The following is an 11494-nucleotide window of genomic DNA, read 5'->3' on the forward strand; positions in this document are numbered from 1 at the left end:
ATTTGAGTTTACACAGTTTAGAGAGTTTCGGTTTCAGTTTCTATTTCGTATTTAGTTTCAGTGGAATTCAATTAAATCTACGCATTATGCACGCTGCACTGAACAGCTCAAGTTAGGGTCGAGTCTATATATAACATATTTTAGTCTCTCATATATGCAAATAGCTGGCTGGCACAAAAGGTGAGCCTTGGAGTGGATTGTAAACAAATTATCAAAAGTGCTCAGTCAGCAGGCAGACTGAAGGATATTCATTCGCTGACACGTTTCAACGTGGTAAGCGCCAGTTCATTATTAAAACTTTTAAAAGCAGATAAGTGCACAGACTGATAGAGATGCTGACACTGATACACAGACAACCGAGACCACACATAGTACACCTAAGAGAATGGAGTAAACTGGCTGCGATAAGCAGCAGCAGGAGCAGCTGAAGCAGCCACTATGATCCAGTCAACGTGGGCGCCACTTCACCTCTAATTGAAACATTAAGTTGCACGTCACGTACGCGGTGTCAGACACTAGACGCCAACGCCAGCTGGACTTAAACGTGGAAGTTGGGGGGGCGGATGACTGCGCCTAGAAGTATGCTAAAATTTTGTGCTGCGGTTGCCTTGGGTTTCACCTAACAGCATCAGCATCCTCATCCGCATCCGCAGCTTACCATCAACCAACCACTCAGCACTTTATTTTTTCCGTGTTGGCATTTCAAAAACCATTTAAGTCCCCTGGTCACAGTCTAGTGTTTTGTGGCGCGGGGAGCGTCGCTCTGCTTGCCTTTTTTGTTAAGTGTGTAAAGTGATTATGCCGGAAATTTGTTTGTCTATGATTTTGCATACGTGTCGCTTAACTATACTAAATGGATATATATATATAGGAGGCTAAGGGTTGTGTCAATTTCAAACTAATCGACTTGTTTATTGAGAGTTCAAGAGTTGTCTGCATAATTGAATTGTTAACATCACTCCAACTACTGTTATTTGTTTTCAATTAAAATTGATGATCAGCGCTTTAGACAAGGTCTTGTATAGATCTGTGAACGTTCCTCTATCCATTGAGTCATTACTTTGAATATAAATATTAAATTAATTAACAATATAGCTGAGTTTGAATTTTTAAGCTTACCCCATTTGCTGCCCACCAAAACAGGACACGCGCCGTGCAAAGTTTGATTGTTTGGAGTTCCATCATCGTGTAAATTCAGCCAGAAGACAGCCATGCCAGGCTGAGGACTAAAGGATTGTTCTAGCCTAGGAAATACTGTGGCGCCTCCCTGATCCACTTGAGTAAGCTGTTGAAAAAATTAACTTTATATTGCAATTAAATTGTAAATATTAAATGTCACTTATCACTTACATAGAATAGCACTGTTGCAATGCGATCATTAATCTCACTAATTGGCTTATTTTCCTAGTAAAAATAATGTAAATATTCCGAGATATGTAATAGCAAAATATATTTAAATTACCTTTACAAAATCAAAGTAATCGTAGTGTGCAGCATAATGACCTCCCAGGCCATAGTTGAGTATTTGCATTGCAGCTGAGTCACTTAAAGTCAAGTCCGTCATGTCTTCAATGCGTCTGCCAATTGTTCTTGACCAGTTGCTATAATTCCTATCCAGCCATATTCCCTTTGAGGTGCGCACTTGCTGAAAGACAGTCTTGCCATCTTCATAGACTTTGGCGACCTCTAGCAGCGGACGCGCATAAGATTGAAGCTGTTTGATCTCAGCAGCAGATAACACATCATAGTAAACAATAATGAGAGGATCCAAGAGCCTCAGCTCCATTTTGAGTGGAGCCAGGCGAAGAAAAGGGGCGGGACTGAACTTGTATTGGCAATAGAGTTTTGATTGTGTTGCAAATTGACCTCGACAACCTTTTTGATACAGACTTGTTAAATTTTCAGCAATCACTTCAGCAAAAGTCTCATTGGGACTGAGTCTTTCAATCTCCCCACGCAAATTTAAGATTTTCTGGGTGTTCTTCTCATTTTCCAACTTCATGGCAAGCTCGATTAGAGGACGAGCAACAGAACAATACTCTGAAGTAATAACAGGTTAAGTTACAAGTTATTAAAAACACTTATGACTTACTCATTTTGACTAGGGTACTGGCAAATATAAACAACATGTTCGATTCATCCAATGTAATGGGATGCAAGATTTCTCCATCTAGCAGCATGTTGCTGCACTCGCTAAACCATTCTCTGGCAAGCTGAGTATCTTGGTGATTGTGAAAATATGAACCCAGCTCATAGGTGTCCAAAGCATTTAGGCTGACACTACAATGCAAGTTATTTGTATTTAATACTTAAATTTTAATCATTTGACTCACTTGTACTGCATGTCGTTGAGAAGTCCATTAGCCATATCTCTTGTCTTTAAATCGTAGACATCTTTTAGACGCTTCATAGCCACACAAGCATCCTCTAGATCAGTTTTACTTGGCAGCTGATCTTTGTGCTCATTAATTAAGTCTGCTTGCGCCCAACCCATGGGTTCTTCTATGAAATCTTTCCACTCAATCCAATCTCGATGCATGCGTCTTATCAAAGCGAACGCATTTAATGGGTTGGATAAATAATGCTCTCTATTTTGTGCAGCTTTTGCTTGTTCTGTTTGCATTGCTGTCACAAAACTAGCAAGGTGTTGAAGATAAAGTTTCAGTTTAGTCATTAATTTCCTTAGTTACCTGCGCACTAAACTCAACTTTGCCTGCATTTCATTCGCGTAGTTATTGAAACCTTCAATAAACTGAGATTCCAGTTCCAATAACTTCTCCATGCCTGCCACTGAGTTTGAATGACTTTTCTCTTGCTCCTCATTGTTAACATAGACAACACAAAGCAGTAAAGCTATTAATAAGTATTGATGAATTCTTTTATAGAATAGCATATTTCTATTTGCTACAGAGGTTAGCTTTTTCGATAGAGTAAAAGTTTGTTGAAATGTTCTGAGTCATAGCCAACTATGATAACAGTATATTTAGTAAATATTCTTTTCTTTATTGATTGGCTTTGCTTTTTAATAATCAACAAAAATCGTTTACTTTTATTAAGTTTTTTTTTTGTTTTAAAAAAAGTACAAGTTCATTGGAGATTATTAAACTTGTAACATAAATTATTAAAAGATAGCGCTTATCTTTCTATCTCGCAAATCGTTATCACTAAACATGTAGTTTGATTTGTTATTGAGAATGATAACACACTATATATAATAGTGCATTACAATCATTGACTTGCTACATCAGGTATTACTGTCAATATTTGCATGTATCTTATCTTAAAACATTATTATTTTGCTATTAAATAGCATTATCTTATCAATTTGTTAATGTAACATTATTTATCGCCACTAAGCGGGTATTTTCCAAGTTTTGTATTTTCAATAAATAAATTGCGTTATCTTGAGCTTAGATAAGATTATTTGAATTAAGAAATTACCTAATCCAATTGATTAATTAAAAAGAAAGTAATTGTTTTGAAATAGTTGTATACAATATTTATTTATTAGCTATTAAGTACAGTAAAATGCCTTTTGAGTATATGTTATATGTATTTACAAATTACATTTTAAGAGATTTATTGCGTTGTGAGACATGGTCTTCTAAATGCTTGCTGACGTTCGCGAACCCATTTATTGCAGACTAAAAATAGTGATATTATTTTCAATATGATAAAGATATTAATAGCAGTCTCGTGATATGATATTTACCCCATTTCGAGCCGACAATAACTGGACAGGCTGCATGCAAAGTTCTTTGGTCACCCTCGCCGTCATGCTTCAGATTATACCAGATAATCGCTGCACCTTTGGTCGGGAATACCGCCTTTTGAATATTAGGGAAAACCGTAGCACCGCCTTGTTCTACGTCCGTCAGCTAATGATATGATATAGTTAAATAAATAAATAACTGAAATGTATATCTTATGGACTTACGTAAAACAGAACTGTAGCAATGCGATCACCATTCATTTTGGTCAGATTTGTAGCCTGAATTTAAATAAAGTTAATTTCACAATTTACTTAAAATAATAGAACTTACTATACTCGAATTGAAGTAATCGTAGTGCTTGTCATAGTGTCCGCCAAGACCATAATTCATAACCTGCAGCATCTCAGAGCCCACCACATTGAAGCCCGTCATATCCATGACACGTCTATTGAGCACTCCAGTTAAATTATTGAAACCATCTGCCAACCAAGTGACTTTTGAAGTGCGTGTTTTGACCACAGTGTTGCGACCTGTAGCCTGTTGGAAGACTGTAGCACGTTTCAGACTCGGCACAGCCAAACTTTGCAGTTCGCTGATTTCCTTATCTGAGATGACATCGTGATAGAGCACCATATAAGGATCTAAGCCAACCAGCTCCATTTTGAGTGGCGCCAAACGCAGGAAGGGCGAATTTGTGCTGTTATAAACGCAATGGAGCTGAGATCTAACTGGAAAATGGCCACGACATCCATGTTCATAAGATCCCACTACTGGCTTCACAAACTGCAGAATCAAATATAAAATATTGTAAAACAATCATTTGATTGTACGATAAGTTTCACGTACCGCCTTCGGTGCTACATTGGGGTGCGTTCTTATCAAGTGCTCCACTTCCGATTTGCGCAGCAGCAGTTTCACTTTATCAGTTTTCAAACTGAGTGCAGAATTGATCACATTGAGAGCGTCAGCATAACGATCTGTAAAAATGACACTCAATTCAATTATGAGAAAAACACAGTGAAAGTTCAAAATTCACTTACTCATTTGAATCAGTGACTCTGCGTAGAGCCGTGAGACTTCAGAGAGATCCAAAGCCAAAGGAAGAGGCAACTTGTGTTTGCCATTTTTTAGCCACTCGATGGCTTGGAATATCCATTGGCAAGCATAGCCAAAGTTCTGCTGATCATATAGATATTTGCCCATGGCATAGGAGTCCAAAGCATTTAAGCTGACACTGAGGGAGAGAATAAAGAATTTGTCACAATTGTAAATCAGTTAATTGTATTTACTTACGCATATTGTTTGCCATTGAGCAGCCCTTTTACTATGTCCGAGACTTTCATATCATACGTGGAGTGTATGCGATAAATGGAAGCAGCTGCCTCCTCGAGATCTGTGCTTGTGGGCAACAGCTGTTGTTTTTCTTTAACAAAGTTCAGCTGCTTTGAGCCCACTTCTTGCTGCATGTAATACTGCCAATGTGTCCAATCCTGTTGCATGCGTCGAATGAGTGAGAAAGCATTCAAAGGATTGGCCAAATAGTGTTCGGTTTGATTGAGCGCAAGCTGGTTTTCTCTGCGCATGCCGGTTACAAAACTGTAGAGAACATCATTTAGTTTAAGTTATTAAATTAAATTTGATTAATTTCATTTCTCACCCCCGCACTGTTCGCAATTTCTGCTCCAGCTCATCGGCATATTGACTGAGATTCTCAACGAGCTGATCTTCCAGCTTCAGCAGTTCCACCATGCCGGCAATTGAGGTCGAGTGACTCTTCTCGTTATCCTCCTGGCCACTGACCATGCCCAAGAGCAAAGCCATTGCCAACAGTTGGAACTTCCATTCCGCTAAGAGCATTGTGTTGCTGATCGTCGTTGTGTTGTGTTGCTTTGTCTACGTGCCAGCTCAGACTGTTTGGTTTGTTTGGCTTGATTGCTGCGAAGTTGACGTTTTTCGCTGGGCCGAGATAAATTGTTATAAATATCGCTCGAACAGAACAGAAGTACATCGTGCTGTTTATTATTATTATTGCTTTTACTTTTCGTTTCGCTCAACTGATAAGCGACGCGCCGATGACGTTGACGCTTTGATAGTGACACGCACCGGTTAATTAAAAGCATTCATCGCTTGCTCTTTCATCGACTGTTTGGCATACCCGATGTTCTATTTGCTTATGCAGCTAAAAACAATAAAGACATGAAATACGTGAGAAAAACAAAACAAGTGCATTTGCTGTAAAGAAGTATAAACTTGAAAATACCCTCTAGGAAAGATAAGATTGAAATTATGAAAAAATATTCCTGTTAAACAGTTTTATTGAAATTAGAAAAACTCATTTATACCCAAAAAGAGAATGAGAATGAATATGTACTCAAAAATATTAAAGAGACAATTATGGGTACTACATTGAGGTCTATCAATAATACAATTAAAATAGTAAATAACCCACTAGCTGAGCTAAGCATTTTTGTTCATTCAAGTTCTTTAATTTCAAAAGAGTTGCATCTCTTATTTCTTCAAACTGAACATACGTGATATTGACTTTATTTATAGAGCATTATGAAAGAAGAACATTGCTTGAAATTTAAGTTTAATGATGAGTAAATTCTTGGCTGGTAAACGGAAGAACTGCAAATAGTTTTCATATAGTTAACTACGTGTTAATAACAACTAATGGCATTTAATTGAAGAATTGAGTTCGCTTCACATTAAAATAAGATAAAAGTAGAAACTGATAATAGAATATTCTTCAATGAATTTGAAATATATATTGACAAATAGCACTTTAGTTTAAAGTAGTTGAAGCCCTTTCTGATGGTCGGTCGTAAATGCAAAGATAAGATACGAATATTTCCACTTTTAATTGTAATTCAGAATCAATTGCTGCTCGACAGTTAATAATTAGTCTAGATGTCATTTGAACTTTGCAAATATGCCCAATGAATTGTTGTTACACTTTAACATAAAAGTCAGCTTTCAGCGGCCACTTCAACAGCGTCGAGTGGAATGTTACGAATTTGTTATCTGCTTTAACCATGAATGATTTCATTGAAAAGCTTTGTGGACAACCTAAAAACCTTTTTGTATACAAAATAGCAGCAGAATCGCACACACAAAGCTTCAGCTCCGCCCACTTGTTGTTGTTGTTGTTGTTGGCAAAAGGTATGACTAAAAAAGGCTTTAAATTTTGCACTTTTATGGCGGCAGAGCTGAAAGGAGTGGAAAGGGAATATTGTCCTACAGCGGCATGTGTCCTGCCGTTGATATCGGCTTAACTTTGCCATAAAACTGTCAGCGTCACGCGTGTAGTGGACACAAGAGCTGAGGGGAGGGAAAGGGAAGCTGCAGAGGGATCGGGGCGGGCAGCAAATGAAATAAATTTTACAGCCAAATGGGTAGAATTTTGTCTGAACAAAAAGGCCAAAACGTACACACACACGCACACAAAGCAACAGCGACAGCAACCGAGAGAGATTTGTGTGGCCAAATGTCACAGGCAAATCTAATGTGGACAACAATAGCACCTGTGACCTGGAAAATGTCTCATCCTCGAGCCAAGATTTAAGCCGCACTGAACTCTGTTGACCAGCACTTGGACGAGGAACCTTTAAAGCCAGTCGTCTGGGACTAGTGCAAATGTTTACTCCGAGTCGCTTTTGTTAAGCGCCTCCCCCGATACTCGACCAGTTCCTTCTCCTGCCCTCCTCTCAATGTAGTTCAATTAAGTGTCATCAATCATCTACAAGCAGTCGAAAAATGTGGATCGAAATCATTGACAACAACAGCAGCGATACGAAGCGACGCAACGCAACGCGACGCGACGCGACGTTGGGAAAATCCACGACGACAGGCAAACATGTCACGGTACAAAATGTCGTTTAACCTAGAATGCCAAAAAACCACAAAGATTATTTATTTTTGTCGCAGACGTTGATTATAAGCTGCATGCGGGTTGTTCCAAGAAACAGTCTGCAATTGCAAGAGATTTCAGCGAGAGGCGTGTAAGATTGAATTTAAAGGTAGAAGAAATACTGATAATATTTATACAACATTTTAAAAAAAAGTATTTACAGTGTAAGTTTGAAATAAATACTTGAATTTTGAGTTTATATACTATTACTATTAAATTAATTGTTGCGATATGTAATTATTAATTATATTTAATTTATTCAAGACTTTCTTTTCTTTTCAAGAAATATAAGCAATAAAATACAGTTAACGTATTTCATGATTATTATTAACATTTATATAAATACGATAAAAATATTCATTAAATTCTTTTATCATTTACAACTTTTCTGCTATAATTTTATATTAAAACTAAAAAATAAACTGAAGTAATATATTTATTTTTAACATAGTAAGTAAGTTATTGTATTTTATTTTACTTTTCTGTAAAAGTTTTGATCGACTTTAGCAAAATTAAATATTTTCAGTCAGCAAAATCGGTTTGCCAGTCATTTTTAATTCCTGGAACTGCTGGTAACTTAATATCCAAGCTTTATATCAGACTTTGCTGGACAATGCAAACAGCGAACACCTAAACACACACAACAATTGGCCATACAGCACTTAAGGCATTATCGCTGATTGGTAGAATGGGGGTGAGTGTGTGTCTGTATGTGTGTGTGTGTTTTATATTTGTAGAGTTCTGAGTTATACGCAGTACCTTTTTTTTGAGGGCATATCAGTTTCAATCATTGCCCAGTTGATGACCCACTGGGCTTTGACAATTTCCATAAAACTAAAGCGTTAAAAAAACAACGAATGTGCTTCAAGGGAAAGTTTTCACTTGGTTTATGGGCTTTTCGCTAAATTCAACTCAAGCGTAAATTTCAACACTTAAGAAACAGCATGGTGAAGGGAAGAAGAGTGCAGGGGAGTAAAAGCACTTGTAAAACAAAGCCATTAAAGGCGCCTGGCAGTTGGTCTGTGCGAATCTTTATGCCAATCTTCGCATTAGAAATCAATGTGAAGCGTTGCAGTTATGATTATTGCAGTTGTCCAAAAGTTTTGTTGAGCGCTTGAATTTGTTAGATGGTTAGATGCTGGATGGATGCTAAAGCATTTTTGTGTGAGCACAATGATCGTTGTCCTGGCGCTGGCAAGGTTTATGCAAATGCCCAAGCATTTATACGCTGGCCAAGGAGATGGCGATGGCGATGGCTCGCTAAAAAATGCTTATGACTTGTGTAAACAATTTCCCATTCGACGACCATTCAACCCCGCTTTCTTTGCGCTTCCTGTGGTCCATTTACGTGTAGGTATGCCCAGCTGGAGAAAGGGCAGAGAAAGAACAGTTCAAGCATTTGGAGCAAGTATGTTAGCTGGCTTGTGGATGCGAATGTATAAAAATATTTTATGGACTTTGGTGCAAAAGTAACTTTGTGTCGTGGACACGATAAGCGAAGTTTGCGTATGTGACTTCCGTTTGTCCTTGCATGTCCTCGCATGTGTCTCTGTGCTCTCGCTCTCTGTGTGTGTATGTGTGCTTACTCCTTCTACAATTTCCAAGTCTCTTGTGTCTTGTGTGTTTGCCTTCGCACAATTTTTATGCATTTTCTTAGCGTCCATTTTTATGCCCGCACACGTTTTCCATTAGACGTCAACGGCTGTCATTTCCTCGTTCGCCTGTTTGATTTTCGCCAATGATTTCACACGAACACACAGGATGCTAAATCCGCATACCTTCCTCTCTACTTCTCTGCCTCTAAGCTGCTGCTTAATTGAAACTGGGTCAAGCAGCGGTCATTAATCACATTCGTTTGACAGTCGCTCAATTTGCATTTCGCATTTCACTAAGACAATTATCATGTTGAGACAATTACTCTTTGTTAGCAATACTGCGCAAGTTTTTCGTTTCGATCTAATTGAAGAACTGTGCGAAGGTGGCATTAATCTTCATAAGCTCTGACAACTTCATTAGAATAACAAACACGGCATTGATTTGCCTCTATCTCTCCTCCCCTATTTGAAAAGGAGCAACAGCAGGAAAGCGGGAGGAACAGCTAATTAAAAATGTAACACACAACTTAAACCGCTTGCAATTTATCAAAGGCCCATAAAAAAAGTGAGTTAAAATTTGTTGGTATTTTTTATACACATTTTCGCATAATTCCGCGGATATAATTTTTTAGCAAGGCGCTGAAGCGCAACGCGTATAATGCGCATAATTTCTATGCCACGTTGGTCACCCGAAAAGTAAATGTTGAATTGTAGACACAGCTAAGAAAAGCAGTGGATAGGGGAATGAGGGGGCGACCTTTGTGCACTGTGTGGCAGCCACAACAACGAGGCACACAAACATGGCGTCAGTTTTGGCAAGCGAAATACTGAGAGCGAGAACGAGAACGAGGAGAACACACGAACAAAAGAGGTATACGCGAAAATAAAACCTATTACCGGAATCATAATTATCTTTTATGGCCGCGTCTGTCATGACGACATTATGGCCAGCACGAAGCGCGGCAAACGGCGTTGCGACGCGCCAACACGTAGCAATAAAAAACCGCGAAATGCGGCCAAGTAGCAAAAAACATAAATTACACAGTCAGAGCAGCCCAGAGGTGAGGAGAAAGAGATGTCTCTCTCCCCGTCTATAATGTAATGTAGTCGGCATAATATCGTACTTATTTTCATTACGGCACAAAACAGAACCAAGCCATGGCCAGACATCTGTCGACGAACCCGACGGCCAAAAACAGGTGTTTTCTAATTTATTGACAATCCCGGTCCACTGTGCCCCATTCTTCTCCCCCTCTCCTGATGACTTTGAGATATTAAAAGCGTGATTGGGCAGGCGCCTGTCTGCAACTGGCAGACAAATCAAAGTGCCACGCCAGCTTGTCATGTGTTTTTTAATTTCTAATATTTCACGCGTTGTATTCTACCCGCTAATGCTAATGCTTGGCGCTGACAGGCTGAATGATGGGGAAAGAGGACGGGGGAGTGAAGAGAGCTTGCCATTGTTGTGCACTTGCTGCAAATTATGCGAGACACGTTGTTGAGGGTCGGCAGCTGCTGCTGCTGCTTCGCCTGCTCTCATTTGCTGTGTGAGGTGTGCCTGAGGTGCTGCAAAAAAAACCATAGCATACTTTGCAGCGCATAGACAATACAATACATGACATCGCTGCTGATGTTGCTGCTGCTGCTGCTGCTAGTTGAGTCTGAGTCGCGGCGCCAGAGACGGCAACGTGTGATAATTCAGCTCCACCACAAAAGTTTTCTTCCAAATTGCCCAAGGCCAAGTGTGCGCTGGCCCCTTGCCCCATGCAAAAAGCGCAATGCACGTGCTGCTGCCTTTGTGTTTGCAGCTGCTGCTCCTCTTGTTGTTGTAATTGCTGCTGCTGCCTGTTGACAGGACACTTCAACTATTGTTGTTTGCTTTCCAGCTGCTGTTTAATTCAGCATGAAATTGGTTTGTATTATTATTTTGCAGTCGACGCTCGTCTCATTGCCAGCGGCACTTCGACAACACCTCTAAAAAACTGTCAGTTTCAGTGGCTTAAAGCTTTAACTTGAAGCAAAGCGCATAAAGTACAGAGAAACACACACACACACAAATACAGACTCTATTTGAAAGCGAGACGCGCAAAAAGAAATTGCAGTAAAGTTTGCTTTGATGCTGCGCTGTGCTTTAATTAAAAACTGCGCACACTGCGAGTAACTAGCACTTGATTAATTTTTGGTTGCACGCAAAAGTAACGCGCGGAGCAGCTGGAAAAAAAAAACAAAAACAAACAACCCACCAAAACCAAACGATTCACCAGCAAACAGCAACA

At 39.2% G+C, this 11494-nt stretch overlaps 1 protein-coding gene across 1 annotated transcript; it reads right to left on the minus strand.

Moving 5' to 3' along the window:
* Positions 1 to 859: 859 nt before the first annotated feature.
* LOC133836802 (prolyl 4-hydroxylase subunit alpha-1-like) lies at positions 860 to 5627 on the minus strand. Its single transcript, XM_062267388.1, has 15 exons — positions 5371 to 5627; positions 5007 to 5309; positions 4754 to 4947; positions 4560 to 4690; positions 4044 to 4496; positions 3938 to 3991; positions 3713 to 3878; positions 3583 to 3644; positions 2691 to 2953; positions 2334 to 2636; positions 2093 to 2280; positions 1463 to 2040; positions 1351 to 1404; positions 1120 to 1285; positions 860 to 1059 (listed from the first exon to the last, which is right to left on the minus strand). Exons 1-15 carry the CDS (start codon positions 5568 to 5570, stop codon positions 998 to 1000), a joined length of 3177 nt encoding a protein of 1058 aa, XP_062123372.1. The 5' UTR covers positions 5571 to 5627; the 3' UTR covers positions 860 to 997.
* Between the last annotated feature and the right edge of the window lie 5867 nt (positions 5628 to 11494).

This window comes from Drosophila sulfurigaster, chromosome 2R (assembly GCF_023558435.1).
Source record: "Drosophila sulfurigaster albostrigata strain 15112-1811.04 chromosome 2R, ASM2355843v2, whole genome shotgun sequence".
Lineage (NCBI taxonomy): Eukaryota > Metazoa > Arthropoda > Insecta > Diptera > Drosophilidae > Drosophila > Drosophila sulfurigaster.